At 44.3% G+C, this 17,043-nt stretch overlaps 1 protein-coding gene across 2 annotated transcripts in view; it reads left to right on the forward strand.

The window, feature by feature from the left end:
- The window catches only part of LOC136764509 (protein phosphatase Slingshot homolog 3), a 19,345-nt gene extending 3,813 nt beyond the window's left edge, over nt 1-15,532 (forward strand). For both annotated transcript variants that reach the window (XM_066718644.1, XM_066718645.1), the window contains 15 exons: nt 1,782-1,819; nt 2,035-2,209; nt 3,066-3,181; nt 4,439-4,507; nt 4,737-4,802; nt 4,935-5,123; nt 5,799-5,892; nt 6,236-6,364; nt 7,932-7,978; nt 8,457-8,603; nt 9,671-9,871; nt 10,166-10,367; nt 10,987-11,103; nt 11,814-11,933; nt 13,510-15,532. In XM_066718644.1, coding sequence (XP_066574741.1) covers nt 1,782-1,819; nt 2,035-2,209; nt 3,066-3,181; nt 4,439-4,507; nt 4,737-4,802; nt 4,935-5,123; nt 5,799-5,892; nt 6,236-6,364; nt 7,932-7,978; nt 8,457-8,603; nt 9,671-9,871; nt 10,166-10,367; nt 10,987-11,103; nt 11,814-11,933; nt 13,510-13,818 — 2,019 coding nt within the window. In that variant the 3' untranslated portion in view covers nt 13,819-15,532. The remainder of the gene's footprint in view (nt 1-1,781; nt 1,820-2,034; nt 2,210-3,065; nt 3,182-4,438; nt 4,508-4,736; nt 4,803-4,934; nt 5,124-5,798; nt 5,893-6,235; nt 6,365-7,931; nt 7,979-8,456; nt 8,604-9,670; nt 9,872-10,165; nt 10,368-10,986; nt 11,104-11,813; nt 11,934-13,509) is intronic.
- The last annotated feature ends 1,511 nt before the right edge of the window (nt 15,533-17,043 follow it).

A 17,043-nucleotide genomic window follows, 5' to 3' on the forward strand; every position in this document is an offset into this window, starting at 1 on the left:
CTGCACTGAGAGAGAGAGGGTTAATACAGTACAGACACACTGACTGACTGGACACTACAGTACATTAACACTGCACTGAGAGAGAGAGGGTTAATACAGTACAGACACACTGACTGACTGGACACTACAGTACATTAACACTGCACTGAGAGAGAGAGGGTTAATACAGTACAGACACACTGACTGACTGGACACTACAGTACATTAACACTGCACTGAGAGAGAGAGGGTTAATACAGTACAGACACACTGACTGACTGGACACTACAGTACATTAACACTGCACTGAGAGAGAGAGGGTTAATACAGTACAGACACACTGACTGGACACTACAGTACATTAACACTGCACTGAGAGAGAGAGGGTTAATACAGTACAGACACACTGACTGACTGGACACTACAGTACATTAACACTGCACTGAGAGAGAGAGGGTTAATACAGTACAGACACACTGACTGACTGGACACTACAGTACATTAACACTGCACTGAGAGAGAGAGGGTTAATACAGTACAGACACACTGACTGACTGGACACTACAGTACATTAACACTGCACTGAGAGAGAGAGGGTTAATACAGTACAGACACACTGACTGGACACTACAGTACATTAACACTGCACTGAGAGAGAGGGTTAATACAGCACAGACACACTGACTGACTGGACACTACAGTACATTAACACTGCACTGAGAGAGAGAGGGTTAATACAGCACAGACACACTGACTGACTGGACACTACAGTACATTAACACTGCACTGAGAGAGAGAGGGTTAATACAGTACAGACACACTGACTGGACACTACAGTACATTAACACTGCACTGAGAGAGAGAGGGTTAATACAGTACAGACTGACTGACTGGACACTACAGTACATTAACACTGCACTGAGAGAGAGAGGGTTAATACAGTACAGACACACTGACTGACTGGACACTACAGTACATTAACACTGCACTGAGAGAGAGAGGGTTAATACAGTACAGACACACTGACTGGACACTACAGTACATTAACACTGCACTGAGAGAGAGAGGGTTAATACAGTACAGACTGACTGACTGGACACTACAGTACATTAACACTGCACTGAGAGAGAGAGGGTTAATACAGTACAGACACACTGACTGACTGGACACTACAGTACATTAACACTGCACTGAGAGAGAGAGGGTTAATACAGTACAGACACACTGACTGACTGGACACTACAGTACATTAACACTGCACTGAGAGAGAGAGGGTTAATACAGTACAGACACACTGACTGACTGGACACTACAGTACATTAACACTGCACTGAGAGAGAGAAGGTTAATACAGTACAGACACACTGACTGACTGGACACTACAGTACATTAACACTGCACTGAGAGAGAGAGGGTTAATACAGTACAGACACACTGACTGACTGGACACTACAGTACATTAACACTGCACTGAGAGAGAGGGTTAATACAGTACAGACACACTGACTGACTGGACACTACAGTACATTAACACTGCACTGAGAGAGAGGGTTAATACAGTACAGACACACTGACTGACTGGACACTACAGTACATTAACACTGCACTGAGAGAGAGAGGGTTAATACAGTACAGACACACTGACTGGACACTACAGTACATTAACACTGCACTGAGAGAGAGAGGGTTAATACAGTACAGACACACTGACTGACTGACTGGACACTACAGTACATTAACACTGCACTGAGAGAGATTGTTTTTAAAAATATGAGATTTTAAGTTGTATTTATTTCTCTCAGGATGAACATTTTCAGCGACGAGGAAGACTACAAAAAAGGTAAAAAATGAAACAAAAAACAAAACAATAAAAATGTTTCCGTTCTCATTGTGCTAGTAGTACTATAATGTATGGTTAGCCATTTATATTGGTTGCACAGATAATATTAAGATTATGATGTATAGTAAAATAGTGTGGTATTATTATGTCCTGTGTGTTTATGTGTGTCACTGTCATACTGTCTGTCTTTATCAGTAAATCTCTCTGTCCAATAGGGAGAGTTTTGCTCTGGTCAAGGGGGCGGTGCTGCTGCTGGGTGAAGGGGAGGAGTCAGAGAGGGAGGCCACACCCACTTCTAGGTCCCTCCCCCCTACAGGGAGTTCTGGAGCTCAGCAGCGACACCTAGAGGCCATGATAGCACGACTGCGGCCAGAAGACACTCTGAAACTGGTGAGACACCAGTGCACTGCACTGCACTGCACTGTATTGCAAAAGTGCAGTAATACAAACTTAAATTTAAGCCTGACAGAAGTTCAGTAGAACAATCAATACAAAATTACAATAAATATACAGCCTAGTTGAGGTGCGTGATGTACTACATTATACTGAATTATACTGCACTGCATTACACTGTACATCATCAAATTACACGACACTGCACCAAATTACACTGCACTGTACTAAATTATACTGAATTACATTGCACTACACTGAATTATATTGCACTGCTCTCTCTCTCTCAGTGCAGTGTTAATGTACTGTAGTGTCCAGTCAGTCAGTGTGTCTGTGCTGTATTAACCCTCTCTCTCTCAGTGCAGTGTTAATGTACTGTAGTGTCCAGTCAGTGTGTCTGTACTGTATTAACCCTCTCTCTCTCAGTGCAGTGTTAATGTACTGTAGTGTCCAGTCAGTCAGTGTGTCTGTACTGTATTAACCCTCTCTCTCTCAGTGCAGTGTTAATGTACTGTAGTGTCCAGTCAGTCAGTGTGTCTGTACTGTATTAACCCTCTCTCTCTCAGTGCAGTGTTAATGTACTGTAGTGTCCAGTCAGTCAGTGTGTCTGTACTGTATTAACCCTCTCTCTCTCAGTGCAGTGTTAATGTACTGTAGTGTCCAGTCAGTCAGTGTGTCTGTACTGTATTAACCCTCTCTCTCTCAGTGCAGTGTTAATGTACTGTAGTGTCCAGTCAGTCAGTGTGTCTGTACTGTATTTACCCTCTCTCTCTCAGTGCAGTGTTAATGTACTGTAGTGTCCAGTCAGTCAGTGTGTCTGTACTGTACTGTATCAACCCTCTCTCTCTCTCAGGCAGTCTGTTTGGAGTCAGTCCGTGCAGGACGGGTGCGTTACCTGCTGGTCGTCTCCACTCTTTCCAGGAAACACGAGAACCTGCTTCTGGGCATGGACTTCCCCGCCTCTGCCAGGTAACTGGACACTGACTGATTGACTGCCTGACACACTGACTGAGATAGTGACACATTGACTGCACAGTACAGTGTACACTGCCTATAGAAAGTCTTCACCCCCTTGAACTTTTTCACATTTTGTTTGTCAGTGTCACAGAGTTTCATGCATTTAAATTAGGATTTTGTTGATGCTTATCTACACCATACGCCACATTGTAAAGGGGAAAATTATATATAAAAAATACAAAACTGAAATATCATAATTGGTTAAGTCCCCACCCCCCTGATTTAATGCTTGGTAGAAACACCAGTTTGGCAGCAATTACAGCTGTGAGTCTGTTGGGATGGGTCTCTACCAACATTGTACAGCTAGATTTGGCAATAGCACATTTACCTTTTTGTTCCTTAGCCACTCCAGTGTAGTTTTGGCTGTGTACTTTGTGTCATTGTCCTTCTGAAAGCTTTATGTCTGTCCCAGTTTCAGCTGTCTTGCAGAGGGCAGCAGGTTTTCCTCAAGCACATTTCTATACTTTGTTCCATTAGTTTTCCCTTCTATCCTGACAAGTGCCCCAGCCCCTCCCAATAAGAAACATCCCCATAACATGATGCTGCCACCACCATGCTCCACAGTAGGGATGATATTCTTTGGGTGATACGCTGTGTTGGGTTTGTGCCAAACATAACACCAAACTGACATACTTTTTGCCACATGGCTCCAGAATCATGAGTTTTTTGCTTAATTCAAATGGGATTCAAGGTAGGGTTTCTTGAGTAATTACTTCCTTCTTGCCACCCTACCATACAGGCAATATTTGTGGAGTGCTTAGGACATTGTTGTCTCACCAGTCTTGAACATAAAAACCTGGTGCTCTTACAAAGTGGCCATTGGCCTCTTGGTAGCCTGCCTGATCAGTCTGCTGCTTGTCAGTCATCCAGTTTGGAGGGACACCGTGATCTGGGCAGGGTCTTGGTGGAGCCATTCCACTTTAGTAATAATCTTGAACGTGCTCCAAGGTATATTCAAGGCCTTTGGTATTTTTTATATCAATCCGTTGATCTGTGCCTATCAACACCTTTGTCCTGGAGTTCTTTTGAAAGCTCCTTGGTGCTCATGGTTGAGTCTTTGATTTGAAATTACAGTAAAAAACTGTTTAAATGTATTTTCATTCCGTGCTATAATGCAATAAAAATAATCATTTTTGAAAGGGGGGTAGACTTTCTATAGGCACTGTATGTTGCCCTTGGTGACTCTCTCTCTCCCCCCCCCTCTCTCAGTGATGAGTGCACTATAGGTCTGGTCCTGCCTGTCTGGAGTGACACACAGGTCTATCTGGATGGAGATGGGTAAGAGTGAGTGAGCGAGAGAGTGAAAGTGTGTGAGAGCCAGTCCTGGAGTAGTTGATAGTTCATAGTGTACTCTGTTAAAGTCTTAACTAGATAAATCGATATTGTATATTGTCTTTATAGATGCACTGTCCTCATACACTGTCACTTGCCTCTCCTCTCTCTACCTTTCTGTTCCTCCCCGCTTCTCTCCCCTCCAAACCTCTCTCTGTCTCCCTCTCTCTCTCAGGGGGTTCAGTGTGATGTCTGCAGAGGAGACCAGGATATTCAAGCCTGTATCAATACAGACCATGTGGTGAGTCAGTCAATCAGTGTATCAGTCAGTTAGCATGTCAGCCTGTCAGTCTCTGTGCCATGTTAATGTAGTGTAATGGCCAGTACTGTGCTGTCCAGTGTCTGGACTGTATTAACTCTCTCTCTCTGTCAGGTCAGTGTTGCAGGCTCTGCACCGGTGCTGTGAGAGTGCTGTGAAACACTCTGTGATCCCGGGCGCTGGGCTGTATTGGGCTCAGTTCTACAGGGACCATCTGGACTCGGACCGACCCAGTATCCATGAATGGAACGCCATGACTGACCTGGAGTCTGTGAGGAGAGAGTACTGCACTGAGACAGACAGGTGAGAGAGAGAGATGGGTAGTGCACTGAGTCAGACAGATGAGAGAGACAGGTACTCCACTAAGAGAGGGAGAGAGAAAAATAAAGAGGTACAGCACTGACAGACTGAGACAGAGGGAGATAAGAGCTACAATGATCATTCTTTGACTTAGCAGTTCACACAATAAACAATTGAAACCATTATGAAGTGCAGTGAATACCATCAGTGCAAAATACAATAAGCACACATCCCAGTACAATGAGCTAACAAGAGCAGACCTAATGGAGGAGACTTCGTGGGGACTTGATCCAAGTCTTCAAAATCATGAAAGGCATCGACCACATCAAATCAGAGGAGCTTTTCCAGAGCAGCAGGGACACACGCACCCGGGGACACAAATGGAAATTGGGCTTCAATGCATTCAAGATGGAAAACAGGAGACACTTCTTCACTCAGAGAGTCGTCACAATCTGGAACAAACTCCCCAGCGATGTGGTTGAAGCGACAGTTTGGGAACATTGAAAAATAGACTGGATAGGATCCTTGGATCACTTAGTTATTAATGGACACCAAATGAGCATGATGGGTCGAATGGCCTCCTCTCGCTTCTAAACTTTCTTATGTTAATGTACTGTAGTGTCCAGTCTGTCTGTACTGTACTGTATCAACCCTCTCTCTCTCTCTCTCTGACACTAGTCCCTCAGAGAGAGAGGGGATGGAGAAGAGGATTAAGTCTCATCTCAGAGAGATCATGATGAGGGAGGACTTGGACAACCTCACTTCAAAACAGGTCTGTGTGTGTCTGTGAATGTACTGTTTCTGACTGCTTGCATTTTTTTACAGTATTATCATTATGTGTCCATTGGGACCGGTGCAGTTTGCATTTCTACAATTACTTGTCTGCTATTGCAATGTGCTGCAGTTCCCCTGCAGTGCCTGTAAAGACTGAGGGGGCGCTGTCTGTCAAATTCAAAGTAAAAACTAGTTTTATTGGCATGACAAACTTAAACTAGTGTTGCCAAAGCTGTCTCGCAAAGTAGTTTCTGAACTGCAGGGCCCACAGGGCACTACAGCACCTCTGCATCCACAAGCACAGTGGGAGCTGCAGTTGTACGGTGTGTCTGTGTGTGCAGGTGCGTCAGGAGCTGGAGCAGCGGCTGGGCGCGGGAATGAAAGACTATAAGGAGTTCATTGACAACGAGACCATGGTTACCATGGCGCAAATGGACAAGCCCTCCAAGATCTTCGACTACCTGTACCTGGTGAGAGCAGAGCACTGTAGTACAGTATTCACTACCAGTCAAAAGTTTTAGAACACCCACATTTGTACAGTTTTTATTGAAATTTAAGCAGTTCAAGTCCAGTGAATAACCTGAAATGGTATAAAGGCAAGTGGTAAACTGCCAGAGGTTAAAAAATAGTTTAGGCTACCAAAAACTGAAAAATAATGTACATTTCAGAGTTATATACTGTGTCACTACACCCTGTTAAGCATTATCTGGCAGTGTTACACGCAGCTCCTGTGCATAGAAGTTACACTGTATTCCTACAATGCGCACATCGTTTGCAAGCTTATTCTGTTGGCTACCAGCGCATTTCATTCTTGGACACATCCGATTTATAGTTTCCGTGACGCCCACCGTCATTCAGAGCCTGGGGGATAAATGCGCGGTCTGCTCCGGGGGGGGGGTGGGGGGATTGAGGGAGGTTCATCCAGACGATCACAGATCACCCAGTTTTGATTGGATTTGTTTGTAAATAGGCTTGATTTGTTCAGAACAACCTAACGATTAATCCAGTATATAGAGAAGTTCACAGAAACACAGAGAAGTTCAGATCCAATTATTTAAAATTGTTGTGTATTAGTACACTGTAAACAGAGTTTTCCATCTTAACATTTTGAGCTCTGGTGAGCTCAGGTGTGTGTTGCTTCTACCAAAACTTGGATGGTCTTATTTTGATCAGTAGACTGTCTGGTTCCAGAATATGTCATAATTGTCAATATTTTTGGAATGCGGGTTCGGGGGGGCAAAAAAACAAAATCAGAGAATGCTTCACATCGAGAGTCATCGCTTTCATCGGATAACAAACACTCGGCAAACAACACAACAGCGGAGAGTACACATGGGAGAACCCCAAAGGGGTTTGTCAGCTTAAGGGGTTAAATTTTGTGAATTAAAACAATTCCATGATTCCATTTTAATCTCTGTGAAAGCCAGACACAAATAACGGGGGATGAGAGAGAGTCTCCGGTTCCGGTTGTGTCCAGGCTTTATTAAGTTCAGGCACGTCAAGGGGGGACGGGACACAAAAACAGAAAAAAAACAAAAGCAAAACAAACACAAAGCGTCCACAAATGGGGTGCTCCGGGCAGACAGGGGTTATGGACTCCTCAGCGGTTAGCTGCCTCCATCGGGGAAGGAGAGGGATTAAATAGACGTCCCAGTCGCTACGGTGCTCATTGCGAGGGAGCGACAACACAGCTGCGGCACATGAGCACCTAATCAGCGGGCGCCAGCAGCAGCCGTGTCGTGACAGACAGCGGCCTGTTACAATCCCCAATTGTTTATTTATTCTATGCTTTAATTTAAGAGTACATTGAGACATTAAACTGCATACATTTCAATAAAACCTGGAACAATTGAGTTGTATTGAGGAACTTTTGACAGGTAGTTTACACACACTGACTGGCTGACACACTAACGCCCACACTCACAGGTGGACATACACACTGACTGACACACACTGACTGACTGACTGATAGAAAGAGGCACAGAAAGACTGAGTTGTCTGTACAGCCTGGCCCCTTACTGTGTGTTTGTCCCTCAGGGGTCAGAGTGGAACGCTGCCAACTTTGAGGAGCTGCAGAAAAATGGGTAACTATCCCTGCAGCCCCACCCTCCTCTCTCTGTCTGTCATTCTGTCATTCTCTCGTTGTCTCACTCTGTCACTCAGTTATTCCCTTTCTCTCTCTTTCTGATGAGCTTTTTCTCACTCTCTCTGTGTGTCTCTCTCTCTCTGCTCTCTCTGTCTCTTTCTCCCTCCCCCTCTCCCTGTCCCTCTCCCTCTCTCTGCAGACAATAGCTTCACCACAGTGGTAGCCAGTTTGAAGGTTGGTACGCAGATTCAGGGTGTGCTGTGTTGTATTGTGTGGTGTTGTGTTTTGGCAGTGCATTGTGCTGGTGTATCCTTGCTTTGCTGTGATGGCTACGGTGTGTGCAGGGCTTGTCTGCGTGTGTATTCATGGTCTCTTTGGCCGTGCTTAGTGGTTGTGTTGCTGTTCTGTAGAGAAGAACTGGTTCCCTCTGTTGTGTACTGAAGCTGTGTTGTCGTTGCTGTTGTGCGGTTGTGCAGCGTGGGCTACATCCTCAACGTCACACGGGAGATCGACAACTTCTTCCCCGAGTCCTTCAAGTACCTTAACATCAGAGTGTACGACCTGGAGAGCACCGACCTGCTGTCACACTGGAACACCACCTTCAACTTCATCCACACAGCCAGGTACTGAGCACCACCTACACCTTCATCCACACAGCCAGGTACTGAGAACCACCTATACCTTCATCCACACAGCCAGGTACTGAGCACTAGAGGTCTTCACGGGTCCACCCGAACCCGAGGACCTGGAACCCGACCTGACCTGAGTGACGAGATGACTTTACCAATTGTCAATTGGGTCTTTTATTTAGAAGGTGGGACTTATTCCGCCATTTCGGTGTTTGACAGATGACGTAAACTGAAGTGCATTATTGGCGTCGGTGCGATTTTTGAGATTGTGGTTGGAGTTTGTTCACTTTGTATCTAAAATCTATGGTCAGATACGTCTCGGAGCGCACAGATGACAGCAAATTAGTAATGCTAATTTGCACTGAACGAGCAATTTTTATTATAGTTCAAAAGGGCAAACAGTGAAAGTTATCGTATTATGCGAGATACAAAAAACTGCAAAGCTGCAAAGTTGCTTTTGTCCTCCGCCACTGTGACAGCAAGTTGACTTTTGAAGCTGATATAATGGGTGGATTATACAGGCGCTTTCAATCAGCAAGAGAGGCACAACATGGATGTTATTTTATCAACTTTCTTGGCAAGGAGGACGGATTGTATGCGTCACGGTCCGGTACAGGAGAGAAGGCTACTAACGTTACATTAGGTAAGACACAAAAATGTATTTTCACAACTTGTAAATTAACTTGTTAATAGCAATTAGCTGTGGGATCTGTGCCGATCGGGTTCAATTGGGTCTGTGTCCCCCAGCCGGGTCCAGGTCTGGGTCCAGATTTCAAATAATAGACGGGTCTGGGTGGGTTCCGGATAGCACATTTCTGGACCCGTGAAGACCTCTAATGAGCACCACCTACACCTTCACACACACAGCCAAGAACTGAGCACCACCTACACCTTCATAACCGGAACTAGTGTTAATGTCCTGTATTAAGTTTGTCTCCCTCTCTCTCTGTCAGTGTCTGTACTGTGGTGTACTGTGTATATTAACACAACTCTAGATCGTCTTTATCTCTTTCTCTTTCAGACACTGTTAATGTACTGTACTCTCTCTCTCTCTCTCTCAGGCAGCATGGGGGCCGTGTGCTGGTGCACTGTAAGATGGGGGTGAGCCGCTCTGCCTCCACAGTGGTGGCGTTTGTGATGAAGCAACGCGGCTGGAGCCTGCAGCGCGCCCTCGCCCACGTGCAGCAGCGCCGGCCCGTCGCCCAGCCCAACCCAGGCTTCCTGCGCCAGCTGCACACATACAGCGGCATCCTGCAGGCCAGGTACCTCTCTCTCTCTTTCTCTCTCAGTGCAGTGTTAATGTACTGTAGTGTCCAGTCAGTCAGTGTGTCTGTACTGTATTAACCCTCTCTCTCTCAGTGCAGTGTTAATGTACTGTAGTGTTCAGTCAGTCAGTGTGTCTGTACTGTATTAACCCTCTCTCTCTCAGTGCAGTGTTAATGTACTGTAGTGTCCAGTCAGTCAGTGTGTCTGTACTGTATTAACCCTCTCTCTCAGTGCAGTGTTAATGTACTGTAGTGTCCAGTCAGTGTGTATTAACCCGCTCTCTCTCTCAGTCAGCAGCGTCACAGTGCTCTGTGGAGGAGGAAGTCCCGGGAGCAGAAGGGCCTCTCTCTGCATGGGGAGGAGAGTGACTCAGAGAGCGAGGAAGAGAGCGACAGAGAGGCAGAGGAGAAGATGGGGAGAGACGAGAGAGAACAAGAGGGGATGGGAAAGGCAGAGGGAGAGAAAGATGGGGAGAGTATAGAAGACACTGAGGTGGGGGTCTGTCCATCCCTCTTTCTGTCTGTCACTTTCTTTCTGACTCAATCTATTGTACTGACACTTCCTCAGTTCCTCTAGCCATCTACGTATGTTTCTATCAATCTCTCTCCCTACGTCTCTCTCTCCATCATTACCACTCGCTTTATCGGTCAGTAATTTTCATCAATGTGTCTCTAGCCCATGTCTGTAACTAACTGCATCTAACATTTCTGTAACTTTCCTGTCTTTCTTTACAATCATGTCCTTTATAATGGGCTGTCCAGTGTGCAGGTGGACTGTAAAGCAGCAGACATTTAGTGTGATCTCTGTAAGTGACCCTGTATAGCATCTGCATCTTTGATCCTCAGCAGTATAACAGATCTGGGCAGCTGGCTTTATTATACAGCTGATGCAGTTTGGTGTTTTTGATCGATAATTGACTCAATGTGCACAACTGTACACAAATGATCCTTTCAATTGATATCTGTAGGTGATATGTGGACTTGATCTATATTCTCTGTATTGGGCCCTGTTGTCGATCTTCAGTATTGATCTTGATTACTGATTGATCAGTGTGTCTCTTGTGTCTATTGTGTGTTTGGTTTCTGTTGTGTGTATTTATGTGTTGTGGAAGGTGTTCATTGAGCTGGAGGAGCCCAGTGGATCTCCACAGGAATCCTGGGATCAGGAGCCCAGCGCAGCCCCCCCCCACATCACTGTGAGTGAGGGCAGCCAGGGAGATGAGACAGAGGTGAGTCTCTCGGTCTCAGTGCAGTGTTAATGTACTGTAGTGTTCAGTTCTGCATATCCACAATAAATATGACATGCATACACACTGGACATTCCTCAACACAGGGAAGTGGGATAAGGCAGTGGAAATATATGGACAGTAAATACTTATACATGTGTGCCGTGGTGGAGCACGATTTTTTTGACAGCTCAATCTTGACTATGCTACCTCTTTCATTTTACCCGGGGTAAGAGAAGCTCTGGTTTACCCAGATAGTAATTTACTGTCAGCAAATAAATGCCATTTAAATCCCTCAAAAGGGACATTCCCAACACAACCTCCGAGAGACAGTTTTAATTAAAAATGTTTTTATTTCAACCAAGTCACAAAAAGACAATGGTTTTCATTACATCTAACCCCAGTAGTTGCAGTTGCTGGGTCCCACTAGGTGGAACAAATCTTGTCTCTCTCTAAGAAATTCAGTCAATACACAAATGCAGTGATTAACTGTCCCGGCTGCTGTGGAAGCAAGAACGGCCAGGACCTCCGCGAATAGATCAATGTTATATGAAAGAATAAAAGTCTCAAACACTTTAGTAGAAAACTTAATGTGCAAAATTAAGTGATATACAAAATCCAGTGATAATTACCAATGTCAAAGAGCCCAATACACAGAAAAATCAAAATCATCATGTTTTAACACTGTCTCTCTCTCTCTCTCTCTCTCCCAGGCCTCAGTGCTGACCCCCACAGCCCCGAGCCCCAGCCGCAGTGGCCGTATGAACCTGCTGTCCCTCATGCAGTCCATCTGTGAGCAGGATGAGGAGGAGCGAGGGAGCGACCAAGAGAAGGTGAGAAAGTTCTTCTTTAAAGGGCTTTGAAAGATTGGATTTATTAAATAAAACGTTTAATTGTCCTCCTTTGGAAATTGTGAAGACCACCAGTTGAATGAGAAGTAATGTATTTTGGGGAAGACATTAGAATATAGCACTGTGCCGAAGAGTCCGTTGTTACATTTGAATGTTCGAATCTTCTTTGGTGCTAATTTGCATAATTTACAGATGATGTCACATTAAATACTAGTGTATAATAGATTTGATTCAAAATCCTCCTTTTTTCCAGGTAAGCCACATAAGCAAAATAAAATTTTCCCTTGTAGTTTAAATAAGTTATCTCAAACAGTAATAATGTTTTTATTGATTTTTACAAGCACACGGTTTATGTACAGGAATTTGATTATACATGCATGACACATGTTAACCTTCCAGTAAAAGAGCACCTTACTCATTCATCCAACTAAAGGAACTGCAACTGACTTGAGGTAGATCTTTTTTTATTTAGAAGTAAAGAAAGGAGAGAGATCCTGTGCTTTGAAAAAAATGTATAATAAAGTTTAGTACAATGTATAGACCAAAAACGTGTTTTATATTCAATTGAGGAAAAGGGTCTGCACTCAATAACATTATTTTTCTAAAGTTATACTTATATTATATTTAATAATTTCAAAAACTTGTTGTGGCCATTAGCCAGAAGAAACAAACATTTTTCACCTGTAGGTGTCATCCTACACAGCAATACACAGCAATACAGAGCATATTAACATAACATTTAGATTAGAAAACATATAGGACCATCAACTAATGTTATAAGAGACAGTGGCCTGTATTAATTTTTCTGTTTTAAATTGAATAAAAATACACATAAGCTGCAAAATGATGAAAAATGATCCACTCAAACAAAGCATATTCACCATACACAGGTGAACACTGCTGCGTGTTGACACTGCTTACATTCAGCTATTTTGGGGTCTTCTGTGCATTTATAAAAAAAAAAATCCCAAACTGCAGATGTTTTTCGAGACATTTGTTTTACGTTTCCATTTGTATTGCTCAACACTTAAAGATGGTGGATAAGGAAAAAACATGCAGAATTACACAGAGTGGTCCACATGCATGCTGGCAGGTGGGGGTTAGGCCTCTTTTTCGGAGGAAAATTTTAAGTTAATTAAACTCTTATTGTAACCGTATATATTTTGTGTTTCATACTTATCTTACCATAGCATGTTTCTTACAACATCTTGCACACTTGTACAGCAAGCATTTACTGTATAGTTTAAACTTACCCCTATGGTTTAATGTAATGGTCTGGTCCAGTGCCTGCTGACACGACAGTGGCAATTGAGGGGCTTTTTATGATGGTTTTGAACTCTGTTATATCCAACAACTATTTATTTAAGTAATGGGCATTATACAACTCAAATGTTTTAATTTAGATAGGCTACAAGGGACATCTGAAGTGTGGTTTAGTATTCAAACAATACTACTGTTAACAAAAGAAAACGCATCGCAGTGATTGTCACGTGATGATGCTCATTTTATTTCCCATTTTCCATAAACCAGTTTTCCCGATTCCTGTTTCCAATTACAGAGATCCGGCAGTCCGCGGTTGTCACCAGGGGAACGGAGACGGAACCATGGGGCAGACATTTCCCGGAGGCGGGGCTTGATCCACCAGAGGCGTCATGTGGATGTGTCACCCGAGCCCCGTGGCCAATCGGAGGGCAGGATAGCTGAAGAGGGTTGGGAGGGGGAGGAGCCAGCTTTCTCCTCTTCTGCTGACACTGAGGGGGGAGAGAGAGAGGAGAAGGGCGGAAGTGGAGAGGGGGTGGAGGGAAAGGCAGAGGTGAAGGAGGCAGAAACGGAGGGGGGAGAAGAAGGGTTATATGTAGAGGGGTGAGAGGGAGAGGGTGCTGTTTAGAGGGGAGAGGGAAAGAGAGAAAGGGGGTGAAGGAAGGCTGAGGGTGTGAAGGAGAAAGCCATTGCATGAGAGAGAAGGAGGGAAGATGAGGGGAGAGAGTGGGAGGGGAAGAGAAGCAATTGTAGATAAACTTGTAACAGTGCAAGCCTCTGTGTCTCTCTCTCTCTCTGTCTCTCTGCCTCTCTGCCTCTCCTGTAGCAATACTATACAATGGCCAGCTAGTTTAATCAATTCCTATTGTCATGTAATATATTCTTGTCATTTTTTAAAAACACCCACAATACAGAGCAGTAGTGTCGGGAGGATACCTGGGAGAAGGGAACCACATTGTTGTGTGGCATTATCATTTCCTGAGTGTGATTTGTATTGCATTGTTTTGTATTGTGCTGTGTTGTGTGCAGGTGGTGGAGTTGTGGGGGGGTCCCCCGTGTCTCGCAATGTGTGTTCAGAGTACCGTACACTGGTGAAGGTGGCTGGCTGGGTGTCCGCCTGTGTGTTCAGCCCCCCAGTCACTGAGTCACTTGCGCTGACAGACTGGGAACGGCCTGTATTGAGCACTGTAGTCCAGTTCGCTATAGTACAGTAGAGTGCAATGCAGGGGTTCTGGTGTACTGGTTTTGCAGTGTTATTGGTCATGCCTGTGTTCCTCGGGGGGGTGCCGGTGCGTGTTTTATATGCAGTATTGTGTGCTGGCTGTGGAGCTTATTCTTTGCTAGTCCATAGGCCACAGAGAGCGGGGCTATAATGTAGTGCAGTATAGTGTACCTATAGTGCAGTGTTGTGTTCTGTACTGTACTGTAGTGTAGTACTGTAATCCTGGCATCCGGCAGACACAACCTCAGCAGTGAGCAGCACTGTAGGTGTGTATATGGGGGGGTATGTGAGAGGTGTGGGAAGGTGAAGAGTGGTACAGAGAGGGTTGAAGGGAGTGTATGAGAGAGAAGGAGGAGGAGAAACCATTGAATGAGTGAGAGAGGGAAAACACTTGTAGTGGTGCAAGTCACTTACTTTCTTCATTAACAATATGTGCAGGGTCCCGTCCACCAATATAACCTGATTGGACACAACATGTTCCTGTGCAGATATGGATAGGGAGGTGCACCCCCTGACACACTGCCATGCTGTACTCTAGTATACTGTAGTGCACTGTGCTGTGCTGTACTGTAGTGTAGTGCCTTTTAAATAAGGGCCACCTGTGTGTCTCCGTCTGTCTGTGTGTCTCCAGTGGTCCACAGTGATGTGCAGGGGCCCAGTGTTAGAGAGCCAGTGGGAGTGGTCACAGGGGAACAGTATTGATGTGAGATCAGGGTGGAGGTACAGAAAAGGTCAGAGCGACCCAAATACAGAACAGACCAAAGAGCCCATTTGTATTGTACTGTACTGTACCCCAACACACACACAAACACACACACACACGCAGTAATGCACACAGACAATCTGACACACAGTCAGAGACGGCCATGCAGACATACACGGACAGACATGCACAGTCCCTAATGCACACAAACGCATGCAGCCAGACCAGTGATCAAACACGGACACTAAGGCACACACACATACAGTCTCACACAGAGAGTAATGATGCAACAGTTTCAAGAGGTTATATAATGTACTGCCTGATTTACTGTGTCTCTTTCTACACTATCTGTTTATAACTATGGATGAGTCTACATAAAGGTGCTTTTTAAAAGTGCTGTGTTGGAAAGTATGTGTTATTGTGCAGTGAGGAGAGCAGTGTGGAGAGCACTCCTACAGCCCAGCAGGGGAACTGCAGCTCTCCAGTGACAGATCTCGGCCTGCCCAAAAGCAAACTATAATGACTGGATCTCTCTCTCTCTTATATTAACTAAACTGGGAAGAAAAGCGGAATTGAATAGACAAGGGAAACAAATAATGAAACTATATATACAGTATATACTCTATTTAACTCTTTGCCTTTGTACACTGATATCAATCAATTTTTATCAATCAATTTTTATTTGTATAGCACCCTTAACAGGGTAGCCACAGAGCACTTTACAGACTCAGGTACAGTAGGATAATACACAGGTCTAACTGTTATTATTGAATGGGACAGTTTAATTGTTTAGGTTGCTATATAAGCTATAGGAGGGAAACAAACTGTTCATTATTAGCAGATGGTTGATAAGCCCGTACGCTGCAGTCGATACAGAAAATAGTGAGCATTCACAGGACATCCCACTGGTGAGCCTCTGTGATCACCGAACTGTACTTAAAATCAACAACACACTCGCACTCAGCACTGGAGTTAAACAACTCACGGAGGCCCTCCACCTGGGGTGTGTAGAGGTCAAATATAAAAATAATAAACCTAATAGAAGAGAACAGTTATGAATGAGTATTGAAATAAAGCACATAGTCAAAGGATGGAGTCAATTTTAGGATTTTTAACCTTTTTTCCATTGTTTTTAGATGCTGCTTAGGTCTTGTGTTAATATGTGCAGAAGAGATTTGGCTGCTGCCGCAACAGTTTCTGTGAACTGGTCACCATATTTATTCACTAAACGTTTTTTTAATCCCTTCACCGGTGGATGTCATTCAGACTCGCAGGATTCACAGTTTGAATGAAACCACACGCCCTGGTTATTATCTGGTTGGTTCAACACCCGTGACCGTTACCTACTGTCTGGGCCTGTTGCAGTAGCGGACTGGCCATCTGGAGCAGAATTCCCAGTGGGCCAGTTGACAAAACATTAGCTCCTTGTTGAGCCAAACTAAAAGTATTTACAGATCCCTCTTTATACAAATAACCGATTTAACATAAACACACTCAACAACAAGTCCACATCCATGATCCATGATGTCCGAAGCCAAAGTTTTTCTCACTCTCTCCACACCAGTTCCAGGCTCTACTCCTGCCTCCCCGACATTTATGCAGGAGCCAGCCAATCATGTGCTTCCAGAGTGAGTCATTCCTGACGTTTTTGGGAGATGTAGTGCCATTCAGGGTAGCCTTTACCTGCCCTGCCCAGCACAGTTTCTCCCTCTCTCTGTCTCATATATATATATAAGAAAATTAAATTTTGTAGCCGCACTCTCACTTATTAGTTATTAAGACCACACTTTTATATTATTACAATTTCATTTTATTGAATCACTCAACACAACGCGTTTCAACACTGCTGTGTCTTCATCAGGTAGCCTTTACAATTACCTAGCAGGTGTCTTTTAAATAACAATTAA

The sequence above is a fragment of the Amia ocellicauda genome, chromosome 12 (genome assembly GCF_036373705.1).
Source record: "Amia ocellicauda isolate fAmiCal2 chromosome 12, fAmiCal2.hap1, whole genome shotgun sequence".
Classification (NCBI taxonomy): Eukaryota; Metazoa; Chordata; class Actinopteri; order Amiiformes; family Amiidae; genus Amia; species Amia ocellicauda.